The sequence below is a fragment of the Larus michahellis genome, chromosome 1 (genome assembly GCF_964199755.1).
Source record: "Larus michahellis chromosome 1, bLarMic1.1, whole genome shotgun sequence".
NCBI classification, from domain to species: Eukaryota; Metazoa; Chordata; class Aves; order Charadriiformes; family Laridae; genus Larus; species Larus michahellis.
In genome coordinates this window covers 155328303-155354954 of record NC_133896.1, presented here as the reverse complement: position 1 = coordinate 155354954, position 26652 = coordinate 155328303, and the positions used below count along the sequence as shown (strand labels likewise).

The 26652-nt window shown below is 37.9% G+C and overlaps 2 protein-coding genes across 11 annotated transcripts in view; both read right to left on the bottom strand.

Annotated features, from left to right (window-relative positions):
* The window catches only part of CCDC138 (coiled-coil domain containing 138), a 38833-nt gene extending 19248 nt beyond the window's left edge, over nt 1-19585 (bottom strand). For 2 of the 7 annotated variants that reach the window (XR_012583956.1, XM_074560546.1), the window contains exons 1-12: nt 19319-19585; nt 17438-17498; nt 16650-16788; nt 15811-15926; nt 13671-13855; nt 12490-12648; nt 8227-8346; nt 6696-6773; nt 6506-6616; nt 4163-4321; nt 3267-3383; nt 2043-2235 (exon numbers count right to left, since the gene is read on the bottom strand). Coding sequence is in view for 6 of the 7 variants with exons in the window: in XM_074560546.1 (XP_074416647.1) it covers nt 2043-2235; nt 3267-3383; nt 4163-4321; nt 6506-6616; nt 6696-6773; nt 8227-8346; nt 12490-12648; nt 13671-13855; nt 15811-15926; nt 16650-16788; nt 17438-17498; nt 19319-19453 (1573 nt within the window). In the remaining variant the exon portion in view is untranslated. Of the gene's footprint in view, nt 1-2042; nt 2236-3266; nt 3384-4162; nt 4322-6505; nt 6617-6690; nt 6774-8226; nt 8347-12489; nt 12649-13670; nt 13856-15810; nt 15927-16649; nt 16789-17437; nt 17499-19301 lie in introns of those variants that run through there. The other 5 variants (XM_074560556.1, XM_074560569.1, XM_074560577.1 and 2 more) reach the window with 4 other exon arrangements.
* A 948-nt stretch (nt 19586-20533) lies between these two features.
* The window catches only part of RGPD4 (RANBP2 like and GRIP domain containing 4), a 33339-nt gene continuing 27220 nt past the window's right edge, over nt 20534-26652 (bottom strand). For all 4 annotated transcript variants that reach the window (XM_074560502.1, XM_074560510.1, XM_074560518.1 and 1 more), the window contains 6 exons: nt 26159-26387; nt 25504-25602; nt 25190-25332; nt 23346-23619; nt 22840-23174; nt 20534-21022 (listed from right to left, as the gene is read on the bottom strand). In XM_074560502.1, the coding sequence (XP_074416603.1) occupies nt 20717-21022; nt 22840-23174; nt 23346-23619; nt 25190-25332; nt 25504-25602; nt 26159-26387 (1386 nt within the window). In that variant the 3' untranslated portion in view covers nt 20534-20716. The remainder of the gene's footprint in view (nt 21023-22839; nt 23175-23345; nt 23620-25189; nt 25333-25503; nt 25603-26158; nt 26388-26652) is intronic.

Below are 26652 nucleotides of genomic sequence, written 5' to 3'. Positions count from 1 at the left end.
ACCTTTACCTTCTCCCTCTCCCATGAGGCAGACCCAACTTCCCCTATTTCTTTGCCAACACAAAATCATATAAGTTTTAAGTAGAGGATTCTACTTTACACTACTATTATACATGATCTGCTAATGTGAAAGGTGGGAAGATCCTGTGAACAAAGTGGAAACGGGAAAAAAAAAACTCAACAGTGAAAGCAAAGAGTCACTTATCCTATGATGTCCCCTTACACACACCCCAGATTCTTTTTGGTTAATAAAAGGCAAAAGCATGAGCTGAAAATGATATAGCTGTTTCAAATACAGTAACCCCCTAACAGGCACTGAAGGCTGTCTGGACTATATTGTTTAAGAGGATGTTTGGATTTTTCTTTTCCTAAGCTCAATTTTTTTCAAAGAAATAAATACATGAAAAATCATATCTTTATATGGTCAGTAGTTCAACTTGATAATACGTGACAATTATATTGCATTTAGGATTCAGAGAGGACCTATCAACTCTGCTGCTTTTATGCTGTTGGACTCCTTTTGCATAGGTGAACAAAATTGCTTCACAGTAATCATTGAAACCATTATTGAATTAAAACAATTAAGTCAAAAGAGAAAGCTAGTAACAGAAGTCAAAATAAGACATTCTTTTGAATTACTCATCAAATCTGCAGATTTACGAATTAAGAACCTTCAAGCATAATTCAGATTAAATACTAATGTAGAAGTTTTCAAAAAACTCATATGTAAATTAGAATTTGTTTAAATAACCAAAGTTAATTTTAAAATAAAATATCTCTATAAATCAGATTGATTTAAGGTTTTTCTTCTCTGGGTTCTGACAGAAAAGTGTACACCAATCTCTATGTCAAAAGGATAAGGAAGGAAAGTATTATAAATCTGGGTTTGCGCCTCTTCTCATAACGTGCTCAACACTCATGAGCTCACAAGAAACAGTCCATCTTTGTCATCACTTTAAAGAAAATGTTTCACTCTTTTCAGATCGTATCTGTATGCAAAGAAGGTCCCACTGAGAAAATTTGCCACAGCATCTTGAAAACTGCACAAGTGGAGTAACCTGTCATAACCTGAAGCAGAAGTCACTATTTTCAGAGCTGTGTTATCTCCTGATATGACCTTGTACGTTACTATACTACATCAACATAGGAATTTTGGAAGATTTTGGATAAAAAGGCCGCTTTTCATGCTAGAGAGGTGGCTTAGAAGTCTAAAACATTTTTACGTGAACAGAACATGGTGCCTTTGTAAATGAGTCTATTTAACAGTGAAATCTGAATGGACAATCATATAAAGAACTGACAACTTCACAGAGTAGCACTTTTCAGTGTTGCTAATACGGGTAGCCATTTGCAGACTTGGTAGGAGAAGAGGGGAGCAGCAGACATTAAGAGCTGAAGCATGAACTGTATACTAAACTTAGACCAAAGGACAGAGCAATTGCAGGACATATATCACAATTAACTCTAACAATAATAATCCACTACACAGCTGGCTTTCTCTATGTGACTACAGATACATCAGAAATACCTATGAACATCAGATTTATCTATAGAGATAAATGCAGCACAGTTGTAACTATGTCAGAAAAGAAACACTTGACACTGCAGCTGATTAGCCTTTCAGGGGATAGGTAAACAACCTACTAGCTCAAACAGGACAGTGAAATTCTAGAACTGTTCAAAATCTGCTACTTATTTCAGTTTATAAAAGAGTAACTAGCTGTGCCATTCCATGCAGTAAAGATCTTGGCAATCCAATCACTGCTATAGTGACAGTTAGACAGAATTACCATCTCTTTTCCCCTTCTTTAGAAATGTTGATTTCTGACAAGAAGTCGTCATACCAAAAGAAACACATAAATTCCAATATGAAATGAATAATAGCGAGATTCATGCTTGTTTCCAGTATATTTTTCTTCACAAGGTAGCAAAACCACTTTTCACTAATAAAGTATAAAAGATGCTACAGTATCACTGAAATGTTTTTTTGTCCAGCCACATGACTGAAATAAATAAATACATTTTTAAAAAATCAGAACTTACCTTGTGTCACTGTTTTAAGCACAATTAAAGTTGACAGAAACCTCAAAGGCATACAGGAACTCTTAAAGAAAGCTGCCGATTTTGATTTACTCTCTGTAGCCTGTTCAGAAGAACTGTGTGGGTTTCCCTTACTTACTATGCCTTTGAAAATATCTTCGCCAAGTCTCCTTATCGTTGATGTCATTGTTGCATGCTGTTTCAAACACCGCATACAGTTAGTGTAAAGATTACAATGCATTAAAATCCTGCATACTATACAGAGACATAAATGTTCCCCTAGTGATTAAATATTAAATAGCAAATGGTTTGACCATGTATTGGATCCTTATCTGTATAGGATCCTTTGTGTTCCAAAAGCAGTTGAACAACATTACCGTGCCTTGTCAACACCAGTCAACATCAGTCAACTCTATTTTGTAAGGTTGCCTGAAGTTATATCCTGTAAAAGCATTCATAGAATCAAGGTCTAAACATGAACCTTAAGAGCACTGTACAGGCAAGATCTAATAGATTTTTCATCATAAGCTATACAGAAAAATTACTTCAGAATCGAACTTCACAATAGGCTCATTTAAAATATGGTTCCTTATTAGCACTAAAACTGACAGCTTACTATTCTATTGAATTTAAACAAGATATTTACAAGTTTCCTCCTTTTTGCTTTAGCAAAAGCACTACTGACAGCGCTCTGCACTATACTGAGTCTTTACAATACAGCTACTGTCTTTTTTCTTAAATATACTGCTATATATTTTCTTATAGCATTCTAGTCCAAGAAAAGTAAGAAATGTCTTGTGGTTAGACAACTGAGCAGAGAACAGAAAAATCAAAATTCCTTCACTGCTTTGCCACACATCTCCATCAATTTCAACAAGTCTCATGCATAAAGTGAACCTAAAAATATCGCCTTTTCAGTGCATATGTAAAAACACAATTTCTGAGATGCTTTGACACCACAATAGAGATCACATAGTTATGAAAACTATGTTTAGATACACAATACAAAATTTAAAATTAACTTGAAAAAGAATTTATTTTTTTCATTTGCCATCAATCTGTGGTAAACACTATGATTTTAGGTTTTGCAAAGACAGCAGAATTTCTTTTATACATTCTAGCTGAAAACACCCACTTTTCATATGCATTTAAAACACAAAATACAATGATGTATTCTGGGAATTTAGTTTTAAAAGAACCATACAGCAAGAGGACTACTTGTTTTACCTGAATACCACTGTCTAGCTGTCTTATAGTCCAGTAAATAAATTTAATTACAGGCATGTGTAGTTTAGGATTCACAAATGGCATCCACTGGAGTTGTTCAGCAGCTATAGGCAAAAGCTGTAAAAATAAACAAAAGTACAAGTACATGCAGTATATTAAACTACTGTATAAGCTAAATGTAAGTGAAAACCAAACAAAACTCCCAGCTTTCTCTTGGCATTTAACAGATTACATATGCAAATACTCACTGGGCAGATCCAGTACAGGTTTTATATGCAGTACAGGAATTACATGCATAAACAGATTTAAATTTTATAGAGGCTTACATGCAAAAGTGGAGATACATCTCCACTCAATCTCAGTAAATCCAATCCCAATGGCTATAAATCTTTAATAATAATGAAGAAAAACAGTAAGAGAAGATTTTCTGAACACCTCACTGATTTCCAAACCTTGGTATCCCCAAGAAGAAAACAATAAAAGTGGAGTAGAACCTTTCATCAATCATAAATTGGAACTTTAATACCTAATATAGGCATCAAAATATTTTTAAATTAGACATGTTCATCTCCTTAAAAAAAAAGGAATTATACATAAAACATAAGACAAATTATGAACTGACAGAAGTGACTTGAAATAAAATGCTGAAACTCTCAAGGTGAGACTGAACACCACACTTTACCTTAAAAATGATTTGTATGCTTTACAAATGACAAATTGTCTACTATATTTCACTGCTGGAATTAATACTGACTTACTAACAGTGGTTTTGTTTAAATTACTGTATCCAAAGCATGTATCAAACAGGCTGACCTGCAATATTCTCAAAATCATTTAAAAAAACCCCAAAATCCAGAAAACATATTAACACAAGCAAACAATCCAAACCCCTTTACCTTTGTACACTTTTCCTGGGTGTGGGTTTTTTTGGAGGTCTGGGTAAGTTTATGACTGTCCTCTCTTTCTTCTTGTATTTTTATTTTGCTAAGGTGCTGGTCTGAGATCCAATCCATAAGAAAAGTTAAGAGCTCATAAACTTGAGAATTCAATGGTAGCTGTAATACATCCACATCAGATATTTCAGCTTTCAAGTTAACCATTTTTCTAAGCCAAAACAGTAACAGACTGAAATATATGAGAGTACATTAGTTCTGAAATATTATGCATAATTTAAAGGATGATGAGTAATGCCTGATAAAATCTGGGAGGTAAGTTACTGTATTGGGAGCCTGTGAAAAATGTTGTATTTGATGAAACAGTGATCTTGAACAGGCCATGTCTACTCTGTTGGGTCTTGTACCCAGGGTTTGAGAAGCCTGTATGTTATTAATATAACATGTAACTTATAATATCTTTGGGAAAGGTAAACTGTATGTGGATCAAAGGGTGATATGTGGTGATCCTGACCCTGAGACCACTGTACACTGAGGAGTCAGAGATGCACATCACAGTTAACCTGGGTAGGCACAGCCTATGCTGTGCTGCGCAGATCCCTTGGCTGCAGGATAAAATCAGCCTGCAGACACCTCCCACTTGGTACCAGTAATCACACCTCCTGCCTGGCCATACCTTTGTCCAAAAGGGCAACAAGAAGTTCTCCTGTGAATGGCCTTCGTGAATAGAGTTTGTTTTCTTATAAGAGAACTATATAATAGCTTGAATGACCAAAAAGGAGGAGCTTGTCTCCACGGACAGGACCTGCTCAGCGTGCCCTGGGAAAAATCTACTGGGCTCCATCTGATGCTGCACAAACGCAAGGTTCCCAACATCTGAAGTGACATTAATATTTACTTGCTATCTACATTCCTCCTCTTATTCTGTCTTACTAATTCAGCTATTTCATTAAGCTATTTGTTGTCAGGCTTTCTTATAATAGAGATACAGAAAGAACCCTGCAATGTTTCTCTCTCTCACACCTCACTCCCCTCCCCACTGCAGAACAGGTACTATCTGTGATGGCTTCTGGGTATGAAAAAAATACGCATATAATTTATTTTGTACTCAGACAAATGGATATAAAAGGCCTGGAAAAAGATTTTCACACACAGAATCACTCCATTTTATAATTTTGGCCAAATGACTTACAGGAGAAAGCAAATCTTTAATGTCCTTTGCGTGTGAAAATTCTCATTTCAGTGCACTAGACCTCTACACTAGACCATACAATCCACTGTTGTTAAAATTTAACTGCGTAACTAGCACCGTTAGAAAAATAACAAAGACTTCATGAAATGGTCATTCTATCATTCACTACATTGCAGTGAAATACTCTATGAAGGATATCCAGAGATACCTGAAGACAGGCTGCACGGACAGTTCTCTAAAGACTTCAAAAATTTTCTTGCACCTACCTTCAAATAACAGTTTTCCTCTTCACTTGGAACTGTAACTACTGATACTGTTTATATTTCACTTGCAACCAAATTACACTAAAACCTATGTAAACAGAGAAATACGTTGCCTATATATAGACAGCACAGTTTTAAGGCATCTGATATAGAATAATTAAACCAGGATGGTGTAAATATCTCTTTCCCATTTCACAGTTTAGCCTCTAGCTGGAGAAAATCATTACTAGTTGGGAGATGTTGGCAGAATACTACCAGAGGACTTGCTACTAAATGGAACAACATGGAGACAGAAAGAATTTCATTACGTGATGTAAGAAGACATTTTAAGGAAAACAAGGTGATTGGTTTGGAACTGCATATGAACACTGTCTTCATTCTCTTTCCCTCATTAAAGATGATTTCTCAAAAAAATAAAAGTAGTACCATCACCTCTGGCTTACAAAATTAAAATTCTTTATCTGATACCTCTGACTGACTACTGTTTAGCTGGTGTTATTCATAAAAAGTGCTGTACTGTAGCAGCAACCAGAATGAATTTAAGATTTGCTCCGACACAGCAAAAGAAACCAGTAACAGGTTACAATTTTAATTGACAGATGAAAGTTGATGTGACAGGAAGAGGAAAACATACCATATAAACAAAAATATATATGTACACTATACACATAGACAATACGAAATCCAACAGATGTTTTTAGCAACAAGCTTAATTCTTTGTTAACTGCCTGTTTTCCCCCAATAAAATCTGTATATTTTCTTACTGTAACTAATTCACTCATTAAATAAATAAAATTGGTAGTTACGTTTTCTAATTTCTAGCAGATATACAGAGAATATTCCACTGCCTAATGTCTTTAGAATGAATCTTTCACTTTGCCCAATTCTTACCTTAGCAATTTTCGATGTTACCATCATTTTTTCCTGCTTGACGGGTTTATTTTGTTGCACCACTTGATATATATCCTTAGACTTCTGTACCATTAAAAATTCATGCTTCCTCTACGACAAAATGTAACAATGAATTATAATTCACTTGTTACCTATAAAGGAAGCAAGTACATGTAAAAACAAACCTTACTTGTAGATTCTCTAAACGAGCTTGTACTTTTCTTGCTTGACCTTCCAACTTCTTGTTCAGCTCAGTTACATCACTTAACTGAAAGAATCAGAAAATATCAAAGTATCTGTAAATTCAAAAATCACTTCTCAATTATCACACTGAAATAACTTCATGTGGTTGCTGAGCCGTGATTATTTAAGTTCAAGTTTTTTCTTTTCGGTATGTAAAGTGATAGAAACAAAATCATCATCCACCTCCTCAACAAATCACAGAATCACAGAATGGTTGAGGCTGGCAGGCACCTCTGGAGGTCATCTGGTCCAACCTCCCAGCTCAAGCAGAGCCACCTAGAGCTGGCTGCCCAGGACCATGTCCAGACAGCTTTTGAATATCTTCAAGGTGGGACACTCTAACACCTCTCTAGACAACCTGCTCCAGGATAACTAAGACAGCAGCTCTTAGTTGACTTGCAGCCCAACCTTTCAGTTTGCAGGGGAAGAATAAGCAGTACAATGCTTCTCTAGATATACAGGCATGACACATTTGATTACTTTTCATAAGAAGTGACATAAAAATGGAGCGCGCATTTCAAGAATGGTCCAATAGTCTTGTCAGTGGGGATGGTGAAAGTTTTCCTCTCTGCAGAATCAAACAGTTACTGACCATGCTACAGAAACAGTTTACTCTGTGAGAAAAGGTGAGGGAAACTGTAACCTCCATTGAAACATATGAAACATGCTCTAGGCGTACAACAATGAACACCATGATTATTGCAGAAGCCCTCGGTTTGCACAGACATGCAAAGATTTTCTAGTGATGCGAAATAAAGAGACAGATGGGTTGCACCAGAACCATCAATATTCTAGGAGTTAGGTCTGAACTTCTCTAAGGGAAAGAATAAGGCTCTGATGTAGATTTTTATTGTACTCAGACTATCAGAACTGTAATTAATTCAATGAATAAACAGTGGTCAAATAGTTTAGACAGCAATTTGTGCGTCAGCATTTTAGGTCAGACAACAGTCAAGTGAGATGAAAATTCTTACTCTCGGTATTACTATGAACCACTGTCTCAGTTTAAGAACTGAGAAAATACTGCCTTCATTAACGTTTGTAAAAATAACTGAAAATACTGACCGAACATGAAGTTAGAAATACACATTCTACTTTTTATTTAATAGAATCAACGCAGCGATTCAGCACAGGGTGAGATTGTTATAAATATTTTGTTATAAAATTATGTTATAAAATACTTTCTCCCCATCCACTCTCAATTTGCTTCAGAGGACACATGGATTTGTACTTCCTAACAATTAGCTGTTGCTAGTGGGTCAGAAAAATAAGTGCAACTTTTTTTATGCCATAAAAGATCAGAGAGGCTAAATTTCAAGTACTAGAAAAAGTTGAGGAAAGTACTTTCAGACATTCATACAATTCTTGTCTTACCAAAACAAAAAATTACCAATTTTGCAAACTTAAGCTGTTCAAGTATTTAAAATTGTTGACTGTAACTTGTAAAATTATTGATAACAAGAAATAACTAATTTTACCTGTTTTCTTAAAGAGTCATTCATTTCCTTCAGGGTGTCGAATGATGACTTCAGCCTCCTATTTTCTTTAGTTATTTCTCTCAAGGCTTCTGTCAGCTGTTTAACTTCTGCCTCATGTTGCTATAGGAATATCAAATTTAAAACCATGATTTACAAGAGACCATTTTAGAAACAATTCTAAGCTAAGTTACATTTCAGTGTTAGAATAATAAGACAAACTTCAAAGATCAATTTGGAATTCTGCATTGCCAAATTTGCACGTTCAACCAGTAGCAAGAAAAACAACCTCCACACCACATATTCATGTTCAGTATATTCATTAATGACTTGGATGATGGGACAGAGTGTATCCTCAGCAAGTTCGCTGATGATACCAAACTGGGAGGGGTGGCTGACACTCCAGAGGGCCGTGCTGCCATCCAGTGTGACCTGGACAGGCTGGAGAGCTGGGCAGAGAAGAACCTAATGAGGTTCAACAAAAGCAAGTGTAAGGTCCTCCACCTGGGGAGGAAGAATGCTAAGCACCAGTATAGGTTAGGGGTGGACCTGTTGGGAAGTAGTTCTGAGGAGAAGGATCTGGGGGTCCTGGTAGACAGTAAATTATCCATGAGCCAACAATGTGCCCTTGTTGCCAAAAAGACCAATGGAATCCTGGGCTGCATAGGGAAGACTGTGGCCAGTAGGTCGAGGGAGGTCATTCTCCCCCTCTACTCTGCACTGGTGAGGCCACAACTGGAATACTGCATCCAGTTTTGGGCTCCCCAGTTCAAGAGCGACAGGGAACTGCTGGAGTGGGTCCAGCGTAGGGCAACTAAGATGATTGAGGGACTGGAGCATCTCCCTTATGAGGAAAGGCTGAGAGAGCTGGGACTCTTTAGCCTGGAGAAGAGAAGGCTGAGGGGAGACCTTATTATGGCATATAAGTATCTAAAGGGTGGGTTGAAGGAGGATGGTGCCAGACTCTTTTCATTAGTTCCCAGTGACAGGACAAGGGGCAATGGGCACAAGTTAGAACATAGGAAGTTCCGTTCAAATACACGGACAAACTTCTTTACAGTGAGGGTGACAGAGCACTGGAACAGGCTGCCCTGGGAGGCTGTGGAGTCCCCTTCTCTGGAGACTTTCAAGACTCTCCTGGATGCAGCCCTGAGTGACGTGCTCTAGGCAATCCTGCTTTAGCAGGGGAGTTGGACTAGATGATCTCTAGAGGTCCCTTCCAACTCTGAAGTTTCTGTGATTCTGTGATATTAAGAAGAATCTATTAAGAACACGAGAGCAACACGCACCGCCAATTGCTCTTATCCTTTCCAGATTCTACCCAAACCAGATGATATCGATACATACACTTCTTAGACAAGTCACACGTGGGAAAGGTTTGTGAACTAAAACCATTGACAAAGTTTTATTTATAGCTTATTCTTCCATATAATGACAAAAAACGGTGATTCTGTTTTGTAGCAACTTTTGAGGTTTCAACTAGTTTTTCTGGTGTTGCTCTCTGAATCGTGCAGAGCAAGAAATTAATCCTATGCCTCTTAGACTAGCGCTCTGGTTTACAGCATGAGCATATGAATTGCTAACTACAACCTGCACATCCACTGCCATTGTTCTCATTCCAGTGAATCTTATTTTAGTTTTAATCTTCTCTGGACACCAGCGCATCTGGTATACCTCAGATTTGATAAAAAAAAGCAAAGTTTTATTTTACTGAAAATATTCCAGCTATATATACTTACTATCTTTCATTTCTCCCCCTTCCATGAATTCACTATTCTTCACACATTCACACACTCATTCTCTATTTTTCCATTTCCAGTCATATCCTCTCTTCCTACATGTGCAAATGACAAAAATAAATCTCTGCAGAAGTTTAAAGGAGGCAGGCCCTGAAGAGATCCTTCTCTATATTTCTGCTTAGAAGCACAGTAACTTCCATTCCAGCTATGCAGGAAAACCATATACAACACCTTTTCTCTCAACTGATGCTCTTCTTGAGTCAATAGGATCAGACCAGCTGTGGGCAGGACATTCTTGTCTAAAGCACCTACCCACACTTGGCTAAGACAGCATGAAATGACAGATCCCCTTTTCATATCAATGAACATGCAGATGCTGCCAACATATAATGAGTGCACCCTATCACATCACATGGAATGTTTCACTTTCATTTTCTACATACACAGTTAATATGCTTATTTGAAGTTCAACAGCTGGCCTAGGAAGAATCAGTAAATAATTATTAACGTGAAAAGTAAGTAGCACCAGTGTGTTAAGCCATGGGGTTGTAGGTGATGCCAGGATGTCAAAGCCATCCACTTCCATAAGTAAATAAGATGGTACCATTTGTAACATAACCAGCTATACTATTTCACTCCTTACAGATGTTTGCCTAGTCTGTTCTTCAGTACTGGAAACACTGCAGCCTTACCAATCTACCTGTCCCTATGCTTAACTATTTTTGCTTAGATCTAGTTTTTCCTACCATGTAACCTAATTTTTCCTTACTACTACTACTCCTCCTCCTATCACAGACATGAAAAAAAGTATTAGTTTCTGCCTCTTTGTTGCAGTCTTTTATGTAGCTGAAGCTTGTCACATTCACCCTCAATTCATCCTGTATGTTGAACGCATGCATCCACTCATCATCCTCTATTTCTGCAGCTGATACTTCTATTCCAAGACAATACTGTACACTCACACCTTCTGAATAGTTTAATGGCTTTTTTCAGACCTATTATATCTTCAATTTGTCATGATCGATTTTAATCCTAATGTTTTTTCAGTGTGCTTGAAATTCCCCCTCACTTGCTATTTTCTTCAAATTTAATAAATGTGCTTTTTAGAATCTTCATGGTTGGAAAGGACCTTTGAGATCATCAAGTCCACGGTGAGTTTTCTCACCATCAAACTTCTTACTGGAAATACTGAATAACACTGGACTGAAAAGATATTCCAGAATCCACTATGTACATTCCTTCAACTTTACTGCGAACTACTGTTGCACTACAGCTTTACACAAACTGCATTATGTCTATGTTATACTTTCCTAATATGATTATGAAAATGCCACGGAAACCTGTATAACAATTTCTAATTAAATCAAGACATATATGTAATTACTACTTCTCTATTAGCAATGCCCATTACTTTACTGTAGTGGAAATGAGACAGATTTGACAATTTATGATTAACATATGCTAGTAGTTATTTATTGCATTGTTTTCTGCATTGTGCTTCCCATGGCTTGTTCATAGCTTGCTTCAGGATTTATTTATTTATTTATTTGGAGAACTGGCATTAAGCTGATGGCTGTAGAACTCCTTCCCTTTTGAAAAGAAAGGCACCACATTTTTTTAGTCTTCTAATACTCCATTTGACCTCCACAAATTTTCACAGTTAACCACTAATTTCTCCTGGGTTTTCATCAGGCAGTTCTCTAACTGGTGTAACATTCTTAAAGCACAGAAGATTTGAAACATTTAAATTAACATCTTAACCTATTCCTTCCTTCTTCAGAAGTTGAGGTCCTGCTGCTCTGACACTCTTCTCCCCTTTTTAACATGTCCTCCCTCAACAGCTTGTGGGAAAGGTTTATCCGCACACTTCAAAGAAATTTAATTTCTCAGCTTATGTTTTTGACAGTAAGTACATATATTTAAGGACTTCTCTAGGTGATCTTCTGGATAATACCCAAAAGTTTTCACAAGACCTACAATAAATACCAACCACCCACAAGAACAGTGTTGTTGAATACATTTTTCCATTGTTGAAATCATATCATTTCATTTCCTCCAACGCCCCCAGTTAGGTTGATTTTTTCTTTCTTCAAACTTTCTGAGTGTTTTTGTGCTAATACTCTCTGCAATAGTTGTTATGTCATAAGATCTCATTGTGTCTTAAAGCCTTCCCAAGGAAATCTACTTCAACTACAGCTAATGAAAAGATACTCATTTAGGTTACACACAACTACAGCTAGACCACAACTGTTTCTCTAATAACGATCTTAGAAATATGTTACCTTTCTTTTCCAAACTGTAACAGTAAAATGTACCTACGTATCAGACAACTAAATGCACCATTCTGAAATAGAACCATATAAAAACCCTATCAATACTGTTTCTTACTTTTTATGTAAACCTTTCATTTGGGGATTTCAAACACTTTAAAGAAATAAGTATTATATCCAGCAAACGTGATGACTTAAGATAACTACATACAAAATAGCATGTAGAGCAATAAACATCATTCAACACATTACTACACCTCTTTTATAATTCCAAATTTCGTGTGAACTTCTTCCTCAACACCTTTTATTTTAGCCAAAGCAGCTTCATGTCTAAAAATCAATGCTTCTCGCTCAGTGAGAAAATGCTCTCGTTTCTGGAGTTCCAGAGCATACTCCTGCTGTGCTGAACTTTCTCTCTGTATCAAGAAAGCAAAATGTTGAAACAGCTTTAAAATCCATTAAATTATCACAATTTATACTGAATTTGAATTTTGTCTCCCAGAGATACGCTTAGCTTTTTGCAAAATTACAGTGTTACATAACAGCTTACTAATTAAAAGTATCCTGATGGACATCTATGTTTAGATTCCCCACGCATTAACCCACATGACTTTGATGTGTGTTGAGATGGCTCTGCCTCACGAAATACAAAATTCAACTCTACATGGTTGTTCAAGTATAAACCTAGACAATTAAACATAGACTTTTGCTTCCAAAAGTATTGGATAATGGTATTAACTGTAAGACAAAACAGAGTCTGATGCAACTATCTATCCTGAACGCTAGATTACTGTATTATTTCTTCACTAGTGGGAAGCATCCCTGAAAAGCGGTAAGGAAAAAAGAGATACAAAATTGGTTTTGAAAAACACAGACCTGGCAGGGAATCTAGCAGAAGCACGGGAGCTGTTACAGAATAAAACCATAAAGGAGGTTCTTCTGTTAGTGGCCTAGCCCTGCCAGGGGATAAACTGTTAGGATTCCCCAGCAGCAGCAAAGTAAAGATAAGGCAGAACACAGAGTTTTCACAGGAGGCCATGAAGGCAAGCGCTCTTGAATGCCTAGAGCCAGGAGAATTGTTTCAGATGCTCTCAGGAGAAGCAATGGTTGCGGGTGCTTCCCTCCACGCCCACAGCATGTCACAAGACACTCTTCTTGGATGTAGCAGCACTGTGTTCAAACTCCCTCAAGCTGTATTTTATCTGATCTACCCACTATGCAAGTCAAAGCACCACTACCAAATCAGTGAATTAATTTAGGGGAAGAGGTGGATGATGACACAGTTTTAGTATATAAGTGATTGCGATTAGTATAAGTAATAGTTTTAGTATGTAAGTAATTAAGTTCTAGTATATAAGTAATTTCTGGATTCTCTGTCAAAAGTAAGAATCTTCATAACATTGCTCAACAAAATTTTTAAGACAATTCCAGTTCTTACCTGGAGCTTCTGATGTATGACAAATAATTCATCGTAAATTTGCCTGATGTGAGGTGGTATTAAGCCTTGACTATAACATGCTTGAGCATCAGTTCCACTCACAATTTTCCTTATCAAACCATTGATAATATTTTGGTCACTATTTTCTCGTGTATTTGCAGCCAAACAGGATGGTAAGGTGCTGCCTATGGAAAGGAAAAACCCATTTTACATTAAAAATTTAGTCCTACATAAATAACAACATGATTGTTGTTCCAAAACATTGAAAACTTATTTTAGGAATTTAGAGTGACAAGTATAGAGCAAGAGGTATCAAAATGAGAAAATAATCTCCTGAAGAACCAGGGAGAATTGTTCAAAGCTGTGTTCCATGACTTGTTTGAACAATCAGTGACCAATGAAGTTTTATAAGTAAAACTATGTCCTCCTCTTCAATACAGAAATCCCATAGATGTTTGCATGAAATCCATGCACAGACTGAATCATAACATACCCAAAATTTCTTATTATTTTTGTAAGGGCTTTAGGCAAGCGATTCGCTGCTGACTACACCTTAGCCTGACATCTAAGTTAACAGAACAAGACTGAAGATTAACTACCAGACATGACACGAGAAACTGCTAGACATGACAGGTTACAGTGTAAGAAGCTGAAGAAAGTTGCAGCTAGCACACTGAGGAAAGGCTGGATTTCACAAATAGGCCTACCGACAGGAAGCAGGGAATTAATTCCTTATTTTGCTGTGCTTGCACATACAGATTTTCCTTTACCTATTAAAGTGTCCTTATCTCAGTCCAGGAGGTTTCTCACTTTTACCTTTCTGATTCTCTCCTATCCTACTGCACGGGGAGAGTGAGCAAGCAGCTGTCGGGGGCTGAACTGCCTGTGGTGGTTAAACACAACAGGTACAGCTGTAGCAAAACTCAGGCTAATGAAGAAAAATTAATTAGGGATAAGTTGTTTATTTGGCAGGTAACCGGGGAAAAGAAAAGGAGGATAATGAGAAGAAGCATCAGGAAACAGGAAAAAGGTTACTAGGTAAGCAAATGATGTAATCAGGGCTAATTGGTGGTATGCATCAGGCAGCCTTGTGGTTGACCACCCATCACAGCTGGAGCAGCACAATAAACCAAACCTGTTGTTCTGCCACAGTATGTCTGCTTCAGATGTGAGGAAGGACAGTATAACTAGTACAATGCCACATAAATCATAACAGAAAAAAAAGGAAAAAGAAATCAGAAAAAAGTAGTTATATCTGAAACAAGTGTGTGTGGTATTTATCAACCTTTTGTATTTATTTTGCCTTTGATCCCAATTACTGTAAACTATGTATTTTTCCTGGTGCAATTTAATTATTTTTTTTGCTTTTCAGAAAGAATGTGCTTTCAGGAAGCTGTTTGTATACTCTCCCCACCCATTTAATACAACTCTTGGTGACAGTCTATTACAGTTCCATTGATCTGTTCTGCCTGGCTTCTGAGATTCCCTCTAGCTTCTTCCCGGGGTTGGTTGGCTGGCTGTCTCCACATTTCCAGATACACTTTCAAAAGAATGCAGCAATGTTCTTCTCAAACTAAAAATCTCCGTAACAGACAGAGCTACACTGATTCACAAATTCCTCCAATTGTGGCAGCATTTTCAAACATTTGCAGTGAATTAATGCCATCTGGTCCCCGCTACAGTCTTACAGTTAGAATTTCCTGAGTTAACAACAGACAACACTCTCTTCCTATCCATTGCCAGTTTTCAATCCTTAAACTGACACAAGACAGCTGATTTAACAGAGTATTTGTTAATGCAGCTAGCTACTTAAAACAAAAGAAAACAAAACAAAACCACCAGAACCCAGCCTGTTTCTTCATTTATATTATAAAGTCACATGGCAACCAGTCTCATAAAAGGTTGATTTTTCTTTTTAAAATGTTGTTAGTATTGCATCGAGTATGTCTGGACTTCCTAAACTAGTTCTAAAGGAGTTACTTACACTTACATGAAAAGTTAAATCCTCAAATTAAAATACATTTTAGCTGATCATTGTATTTCTGAACTGAGCAGAAACACATTTCCTAGAAAGTTTTTTAAATTACATGTTATACTTCACATAGAGTTGTAAAAATATTTAAAATTCAATATTTATTACCTGTTTCCACATCTATAGCTGTATTTGGAACTGCATCAGTTTCAGAGCAACTAACGGTATTTTCTTCTATTTCTAGACCACTTGAATCACAAAAAGAATCTTGCTCACCATCAGCACTAAAAAAATGCAAAAGAGGAATAATTTGAAATTACTCAGTCCCTTTCTAACAGATCATTGAGAGAAGTTTGTATAAAAATGTAAACATTGCTAAATCTAAGATTTTGATATTTGACTGAAAACAACCAGCAGAATTAAATCATTTGGATGGAAGGTATTATTACTTACATGATTTTAACCACAACAATTAGTAATGTTGCTGACTTAAAAATGATAACAATAACTAGAATTTTCATGCTATAAGCACATGTATGCAACAGGTAAAACCAACACTCTTCTCTCACCGCCAACTACCAAATTCCAGGAAAGCCAAAAATACAACCCCACTTTTTTTCCATTATTTCTTCATATTTGGTGTAGAGTAGCTCTGAAAAGCGATTTCTTGGCTTTTGAAATCAAATTATCTCTGAATAAACTTAAAGCTCTTGATCAGTTTGAGCTACTTGTTCTACTCCTATTTCAGTTTGTACTATCCCTGTACTCAGTTTATATCATCCTTGTATCCCAACAGCAATTCCAACATAGATTAGATTAGAAAGTGTGCGAGACAATACTCCTCATCAAAATCAGCATTCACATTATCTCATACATCATCCACAAACATTTCTTTACTTAACAAGATTCTTAAAACAACTTCTGGATCTGTGCAATCTGAATGTATTGTTTACTCATGGTTTATGAGAGATAATAAATGGGAAAGGAGAGCTGAAAACACCTCTTACCAATCCCAGTCTTTAACACTTTGTACGAAATCACTAGAAGATCTGATGCTGTTCTCTCTTCCACTTTCAGTAAATTCTGACTCTAAAGAACATTTGGATAAAGAAGTAGCTGTATTTTCCAGTGAGCTGTCCATGTCACCTGGAATATATAAAATAAGAATAAATTTATTTTGTATTTGAGAAGGTAACATTAAGAAATCAACAAGGGCTTATTAGATATGTTTGCCATGTAATCATGTAGGTTTAAGAACCAAAAAACCCCACTGACCCAGCCTGACAAATGAATGAAGAATTGTAATAGCTTAAACTATAGGAAGAATTATTTAGTTCTCAAAACAGATTTGTCTTTCTGAAGTTTTACAGCTAGCCTTCATATACTAATTTTTCTATAACCGAAGTCTGATAAATACATTTTTTTACCCTGCTGTCTGCATGCACCAGCAACATTTGTTTCTCAAGAAGCCCAAAGACATTCTAAATATTAAACATATACGCATCTTTAAATTAAAGCCAAATGTATGCATTATGAGGTGGGCTCCTACCAACTACTTCAAGCAGGACTTAAACACAAACAGGTTGGGACACATTGTTGTAAAGCATCCTTTGTGTTCTTTATGTGAATGTCAACATTCCCAGGATGGCTCCCAGGTATCACAAACCCCTGATCAAGAATGTCCACCTATTTAAAATGGGAAAATACAAAACTACTTAAAATAAATTCAGGAATGATACAGTTTTAGCATATATTTTCCCTGAAAAACATACCAAAGCACCATGTTTGGTATTACCTTTGTATATTGGGGAGCTTCTGCTGTTATATTCGGTATGTAATGCTCCTGAAAGGCAATCCTACAAGAAAGCGCAAAATCACTGTAATTTTCAGGGAAAGTGTATGTTACAGCTTACTTGTTTATAAATTACAATGGCTTGTGACAGAACTCTTACTACAAATTACTGACTTTGAAAAAAGTGTGCTTTTTCCAATACATAAATGTAAATGGCCCTCATATTAATATAAAGAGGCAAACATATTCCCCGCAGTCTAATAATGAAATATACATAGCGTTATATGTTAAAATATTTGAGAGACAAGACGACATTATGAAGACAGTGACATAAAATAAGGGCATAAAGGTAGGATTAGGTAATCGCGGAAACAGCGCCATCTATCTTTACACCTAGGTTTTCTATGTCAATGTTTCCTGCTCTACTTTTTCCTACTAACTTGTAACTAACTACATGCTAAAAAACGAGTGACAGGAGTATTAGACTACAAGCAAAATCAATTAAGTGCACATTAGAAAATATCAGACTCAAAGCAGGTCTCATGATCTCAGTTGTGTTTCACTGCATCTCTCTGCTATGCTCTAAATGAAGTGATTAACTGCTGTTATTTTCTTGTACTTAAATACTGCTTTTTAATGAAGTAACAAAAAGCACTAACAAATCTAACATTTCCTTCCTTGCAAGCATTACACTTTCAATTCTTGGTGATAGTTTTTTAAAGGTAACTTTGGAAAATTATTTTTCTTTACAGAACAGTTCAGAGCAGAATATTCCCTAAGAGGAACACAGCATCTAGAGCACCACAAAACGCTATCCAAGTTGCAAATCCCTCTGGAGGAACTAAAGGCAGATACATCCAGATTTTATCTGCTAAAGAACTCAAATCTTCACCTCAATTTTAGGACGGTTCCTAACCCCAAAATGGCAAGTCACACTTTGTTGGAAAAAAAGCCTGGTTTCTGTAGTCATTTGATGGTTCACAGGAACAACTTGATCTCCCAGTCCAACTATGTGTCTAGCCCAAATCCAGCTTTCAGTCTCTCTCAATCCTTGGCTGCTTACAGGAATTTTTACAACGTATTACTTCCCTTGCTGCATGAGTCTGAACACTTAAGATCTATTATGCCCTAGGCACACTACAAGCATTTGACCCATAGAATACAGATGGAAGAAAATACATTCTCTAGTATAAAATAGCATTGCTTTACCTTAGCAAGGGAATCCCACCATAATTTACTATCTAGTCATTGTAGCACTCTTATGAACTATGAGTTTGATTCTCCACTGGTTGACTAGATATGGAACAATTTCCTGCTCCCTGAAAACAGAGCTAATCACTAGGCTTTGCAAAACACCACTAGCCCTCCTAACACATTCTAAATAAGGCTAGCAATTGCTGTAACAAAAGAAGATATAAAAGAAATGGGTTATCCTATTACAGACATTTTATACATGCCTAGTATACTACTTCTAAGAGGATTCACATATTATCTTTCCCAGCTGGCAGGCACCAAAAGGTTTTTAGGCAAAAACTAAGTGCCAAGCTGCTCTGGGAATGCATGAAATGTGGAATTGCAATTTCCAGGGAAATTTCAAGTTCAGACAAGGATGACACTTCAGCACCGCCACTGTAACGCAATCAGAGCAGGGGGGGGCACGGGTAGGACTAGAAAAGAACACATTTTACACGTAAGCTCCTGAAACCTGTGTAAATCCCATTTTCGTCTCGCAGACTGTACGGGTGTGTAATACTACGGTATTCACAAAGAACCCCAAGGGAGGGGACGGGGACACAGACACACCCCACCCACACCTCCGGGACCGGGCGAGGAGGAACGGCTTTCCCCCTTCTCACACACGGCCCACCTCCCTCGGACGCGCACCCCCCGGTCCTTCCGTCTCACCGCCGCCGCGCCTCGCCGCTGCAGACGCTGGGCGGAGCGGCCCAGGCCCAGGCCCAGGCCCAGGCCCAGGCCCAGGCCCAGGCCCAGGCCCAGGCGCCGTCCGCGCCCCGCCATGGCGCACGTCCGCGCCGCTCGCGCTCGAAGTAACCGCCACCAGCCGCCGGAGGGCGGGCGCAGGCGCGGCAGGCGGCGCGCGCGCACGCGCGCGAGCCCCCAACCGCCCGTTGTGGCGTGCCTTTCCCCGGGCCGGCGGCGGGAAGCGGCGGCTGCGGACAAGGACAGCCCCCACGGCGCCAGCGGACGGGCGGAGGAGACTCCCCGCCCCACCCGGCTTCGTGGGACAATCGCTGCTGCGGCCTCCCGCTGCTGCCTGAGGCGGCGGCCGAGGCCCCGGCCTCGCCCTGCCAGCCAAAGCGGTGGTGTTTTACAGGCTAACGCTTTGGGAGAAGTACTCCTACTAGCCTTTAAAATAAATTAAAAAAAAAAATTCCCAAAGAACGTTTAAAGCTGTATATAAATTACGTATTTCCAATTTAGAGATCATCATACCCCATTGGTTACCTTGAAAAAAATCCTTGATAATGCCAGCTCCGAGCTGGAGAGGGGAATTTTAAATCCCACATTAGTTCATGCATATTCACTGCTGAGAGACAAAAGGTTTTAAAAGAGAAAACGACGATGTCGTACATAAGCTGCAGTGAGGTCAGAGAAGTCTGCCATAGGAAACGAAGCAGTAGCAGTGGGTTATCCTACAGCATTTCAGCAGACATCCCAATGTCAAGTAGGTGGCTTCCACTGAACTAATTTAGACATATGTACCAAAAAAAAAAGTTGGTACAGTTGTCTAGCAAAAAACTAAAATATTTAAGAACTATTCTTTAAGCTTTCAAATGCAGAAGTGCAGTTCCTAGACTTCAGACAGCACAAACCAGCATCTACGTGGTAGCTGGCTCAGCTTGCTTTCTGCAATAAGTTTGAAAGGCCTTCGGTTTACTGACCAGCGATTAGCACCTACAATTTGCATATTCAAAACAGAGTTATGAAAGCAAGGAAGCCAAATTATGCAAGTTTTTCTTTTTCAAACAAACCAGAGTGAAGACAAGACATTTATTTTAACAAGACTAAGATTTAATTTTTAAAATTTGACATTTAATACAAATATGTCAGGATAACACAAATACACCTGAAATATGCCAGTGTCTGAACTTTTATTTAACATGCAAAAATCAATTAGAACACATAAAAAATCCAACTATAAGCTGTAATTTTACATTTATACATCAGAAGTGTCCATTTTAAGAAGTCAAAATAATTAGTCAATAACATCTAAATACTGATTTATACTGCTAGAACATCTGTATACTCAAAGAAATAAGTCTATATTTGCCCACAGTCTGTAATGACAATTCTTCCATTTACTAGCCCTTTAGGAGAACCAAAGGATTCAATCTTTTTCACAACATCCATTCCATCTTTCACAAACCCAAATACCACATGCTTGAAGTCCAAGTGTTCTGCTTTTTTAAGTGTTATGAAGAACTGAGAATTATTCGTATCCCTGCCCTTATTTGCCATTGACAGCAATCCAGGACCAGTGTGCTTCACTTCAAAGTTCTCATCTTCAAATGCTGTTCCGTAAATTGACCGGCCGCCTGTTCCATCATGGTTAGTTATATCACCTCCCTTTAAAAAAAAAAAAAAAGAAAAAAAAAAAGAGGCATAGCATTAACTTACAAGTCCCCAAACATCAACCAACAGCAAAATTATATTCCCTTTCAATAGTGAAGACTCTGCTTTGGAAGAACTCATAATCTTCACAAGTAGTGTATTTGATTAGATATAAGGCATCCCAGCTTCAGCAGCTTTGTTTATGGCAATGGAAGCAGTAGCGGAAAGTATTTATTCCTCATTTATTCTGAGCACAGGATTTTATCTTCCTGCTCCACATGGTGGTCACTCCTCTGGGCCTGTCTTTCCCACTGCCTGCTTCCTGCATCACTTGGCCCTGACAGCAGAGACCTGCATTATCTCACTGCAGGCCTGTCCTTGCTTAGTCTCTGCAGGCACAGACCTGATCATCTTAAAAAGGTTAAGGTACCAATGATCAGCAGTTTCTTGCTTCTGTGTAGGCAGCAGCTTTTGCCATGTTACTGCTTGTTTAGGAGAGCAGCTACTGTTAGCAAGCAGCATCTTTTGTCTTTCTGCAAGGCAGCGAGCTTCCGGCTCCTAACTATTTGGCTACACGCATAAAAGTAACAGTATGGGTTATCGTATCTTTGAAGGAAAGCCTTAATTCTCATTGCAAAGCTTCTCACTGAGTACCTGGAAAAAGTTCAGGCAAAGCAGAGCAAACTTAGAATACACTATTTTCATGTGATAAAAGCTCACTTTTTGTCAGGTTACGTACGCATAGTGCGGTTAACTTGTTTTAAGAAAGTCTGCTCCTTATAGGACATGGAATACCCCGAAAAAAGTTTAAACAGTAAATAAGCAACACTGTGTTCCTTATCAGAAAGGCACAGTTTTAACAAAAGAGCCATAAAGGGTGTACTTCAGAGACAGGTGATACCTCATCAGGAGACTGGGTAATTTTTTATTCCAGTAGCAAGCCTGTTAGCTTGTTACAAGAAGTATTACTGTCTACTTCTGAGTTCGTAGAGCGCTGTGCCCTGTCTTCAGGGATGTTGTGACATGCAGGAACATTAGCATAGCGTGTAAGGAAGTTGGTTCATTCTGTCTGTTACAAGTCACTAAACCTCACTGAATTACTGATGAGAATTTTAGGAAAGGGAAGGTCTCTCTCAGCTATGATCAATCTCTTAAGCCTTTAGCATTTATGAAGAACTTGCTAGTGCTACCAAATGCACACAGAGGTTTAAAACCAACACTATCTACACAGGGGTTCAGATGCACTGCAGGCTGATATTCTTGGCGGACAATTTGAGTACTTTAAGGAACAGGCTTCTGCATGATAATGAGATCTAGAAGACTTCTTTTTAGATGGAAACTTGAGCATGTACAGTATTTGTAATGTCAGTTTTAAAGTGCACAATATCTGAAATACAAAGCGTACTTTAAAATGTAACAGAAGCCTGGAAAGTAAGTGTTCTTAGGAGGTGAGGATACGTAAGTTCCTCCCTGTAGAGAGAGAGAGTGAGAGAAGGCTGAATGGTAATTTTGGGAACCCCTACTTTCCTTGGTGTTCCTGTTCAGCATCAGGCTCCGTTTTTCCTTCCACACTAACATGGCAGCACTAGGTAACACTAGAGCATCAGGCAGCTGGCAGACACAGGTAAAAAGCATTTGGCTTCAGGCAGCACATGCTGCTTGCACCATTTCTCACCTTGTAGGGAGAAGACAGATGAGAGTATCTTGCACACTAAATTCATGCTGCCAGCAAGAATGTGCTATCCTGGTTAAGTGATTTTTTTTTTTAAAGTGTCATTGTTAGCAAAGATGCATCTCATTCTCTTAATTAAGAGTCTTCCTGTTGTGCTTACCTGACACACAAAGTCAGTCACTATTCGGTGAAACCTGGAGTTCTTGAATCCAAATCCTTTCTCTCCTGTGCACAGGGCCCTGAAATTTTCAGCAGTTCGAGGGACAATATTTGAGAACAGCTCCATGGTTATGTGTCCTAAAGGTTCATCATCAGCAGAAACTTCAAAATACACAACGGGGTTGGTGTCCTTTGACAGTCCTGCTGCCAGAGATAAGTGTCCCTTCTGTAGTTCTGACAAGCTTAGCTGGCATTCTTCAAACCTCCTCTTGAAAGAATTAGCCATTTCTTGGCTTTTAAATCTGACTGCAAGTTGTTCTACTTTTACTTCACCATCTGAAAATAAATCCGAGAACAGGTTTCTTTAGTTCCATTCAGTATAGTCAGAAACAAAATGTTTTTGCTTTTGTCTTATATAATCTCCACGAAAAACAAAGCCACAGAAACTACACACCACCTAAAAAAAAAACCAAAAAACAAAACCCACCCAAAAACCCCCAAACTTACCAGCATAATCTGTGGCTGTCCAAATTAAAGCATTGTTTGACGTATCAGAGGGCACTAAGTTCATTTCTTTGGTGATGACGTGGTTTGCACAGACTTTAAGAACTTGGTCCCTTCTCATGAGGACTCTATAGTATTTCTTCTGTGTATGGAAGAGGATCTTTATCTCTCCAACACCACGCTCCTTCCACTGAGTAGCATCTCTGTCCCATCTGTAAAGTTTTGCCCTCTCTTTGAAGAGAATTTCTTCATCTTCTTCTCCAGATTTTACCTCCACCTAAAAAACAGCATAGTGATTTCCAAGATTTGATGCAATTTCCAAGAGCTGCTGTCACCAATGACATTAATAGTATTTATGATGATTCTGACATATTAATGGAAAATTAGTCAATGTGTTCTCCTTTCTCAAACATCATATCATCACACACCAAAATGATTAGAACATCTAGCATTTTTTGAATTTAACAGCCCAACAAATTGCAGTTTGAGATTAATTATAGCACTGCAATACTACTTCGCTGTGCTGCATATGGGTTTTGGTGGGTGTTTGTTGGTTTTTGCTTTGGGGGTGTTTTTTTTGTTTGTTGGAGGATTTTTTTTGTGGATTTTTCTTTCTTTAAGAAAACCACTACCAAGTGTTCTGGCAAGTTTCCCAGGAAAGTTTCAGGTTTGCTGAATGACGTGCACATTGAGAAGTGAAGACACAGTACTACTGTCATTTCAGGTATTACCTTTTGAACATTGTTAATGAACTTGATCTTTGCATTTGAACAGAATAAACACCAACCGAGCATAACAAACTGAAGCCTGACAGCCATATCTCCTCCTCACTTTATGTATGCATATTAACTGGCCTCTAACCTCCTTTGGTTAAAAAAAAAAATCTTCCAAAGGTAAGAAACACTTGAGAGAATTGGAGAAATACATGACAAACAACTATTCGTGGAGGGCAAAATGCGACTGAAGAAGAGAAGCAGCAAGTAAGGGAAGAAAGAAAACCACAGAAGTCATAATATGACACAGATGAACAAAGGCCTGCAAATTTTGAAGAACGTGGTTGAAAGCGTGTTATGAACTACATCAGATTTGCTGTTCAAAAAAAAGGACACTGCATACTGTTTATTTGTGCTCTACTTGTCTTGCTTAATAATTATACTAATCTATAATTGAATTTATGAATATTATCTATAGGCAAGCCAGATGATATAACATCGGAGAAGTCTGAAATGGTTACGAGGCGCACTAAGGCTCAATACCAAATCAAGACATGAGCAACGTGTGAAGCCTCGTCAGTAAGTTATAAGGCTACCTTCAAAGTTGAAGGTTCTCCTGCTTCCTGAAAAACAATTTATTTTCCAACTAACATAGTTCCCTTTGCCTTCAGGTGAGGTTAATTGTACTACATCTTTATTGCTTAGTGATTCTAGAACTCCCTTTTACCCTAAGTTGGGATGGCTTTCACAGAACTGAATCTACAAGTCATGGATACAAAGCCACAGCTGAGTTGTATTAGCAGTTCACTCCACTTGGTTTTCAAGAGTGCTATAATGAATCAGTTTTAGCCTTTATGAATTATGCTTACAAATTTGCATACTGATTAATATTCAGACAAGGTATAACGAAGTAAACTTTGAAGATTTTAACTGATGCACCAGACACCTCCCCAGTGCTAAGCTGCACTAGGATTTAAAACAGCAGGTGTTTCTACATTGGCAGTGAGAGAAATACAGAACACAAAGCACACAACACAGAAAGCAAAATTAGTTAAGCAAAGCATTTTTAAAAACTTGCTGTGTTAGCAGACATGCTTATCTTACTGTTGGTTTGTATCCCAGAAGTCCCCTTACCTCTGGTAAGGACACAATTGGCTCAAAGTGGATATCATCACTATGTACCACCTCATCATCACTACCACCTTCATCTTCGTCTGCTTTACGGGCTGTCTGTCCAAACACAGCTGCTCCTGTATTTGCCCATTTGAAGTTTTTATCTATAATTAAGAGAGAGTTACATTTTAAACTTTATGTAGGTTTTAGTTCCAGACAAAAACTTGCAAAAAACCAGTTGTTAACTGATTGATAGTAGAAATTTGGTGCACAAAAGGTATATTGTATGAAGCAGAAGTCCACCTGAGTGTCTGTCTCAGACTAGTTTAACTCACCTTTTGAGCCAAAAGCAAAGTCTCCAGAGTTTTTGGAAGCCAAATCTGCAAACGACAAGCCTGCAGTATTGCCGAAACCAAATCCCATGATTCTGTTTTCTGTCAAATAAGAGGAGAAAATCCAAGGTTTTTCTTTGCCTTTCTTAAAGAAAATGTGTTTAATGCTATGTAGTCACAAAAAAAAAAAAGGGAGAGTCTCTACGGCATTTTTCCCTTCCAATAAATTTAAGAAGTTTGCATGCCACTTGTCATGATGACAGTCATTTATTATGGTTTTAAAAAAGGGCTCAAGACTGTGTGTGATAGTTTCAGCATGTTGCTTTCCTGAAGATCCACAGAGCTCCAGTAAGTATATATGCAGTATTTAACAGTAAACTAATGAGACATTAGTTCAGTAGTTAGACATTAGTACATTATAGAAATTATACAACAGACACTAGCATTGCTCTGTAGTAGTGCCATCTGAACACACCAGAATTTGATGCATATAATTATTTTAATCCCCAGGCACATTTTTACTAGACTGGTACTCATGCTTCTAATTTAGTAGTGGTACCACTTCCCTGCAAGGCAGGGGATAAACTAATATAGAGAAAAGCACAGTTAAGTTCCTACAAAAGAAAAAAAAAAAAAAAGGACATACCCCTGACCTTACCTTGTGTTGACTCCGAACAGTCCGAATCAGTTTTTTTAGTTGACAAGTCTACAGGTTTGTCATCAGCTCCTGATAAAGTCTGTGATACATGCACGGTTTCCGTAGTGGAATCTGGTTCTTCACTGCTGGTGGTTGACTGGACTGATACTGTCACCTCACTGGTTGTTGAAGTAGGTACTTCTTCCTTACTGGTACAGAGGAAGTCAGTTGAGCTTGTAACCTCATTGTCCTGAGATTAATAAAAAAGTAAGGTAATAAGCAAATAACCTAGAAGAGCCTACTATTCAAAGTACCTCCTCAGGACACTAATAATAGTCATTTTATTAAAAAAAACACACCAAGAAAAGTTGTTGTTATAAGATTTCTGAAGATTTCCATTACACTTAACACACATTGGACATTAACAGGACAAGAGACTGAAGTATCTTTGTAGTAGAATGCTTTTTAAAAAATTACTATTACTTTCTGAAATCAATTCGTCCTTATACACACAC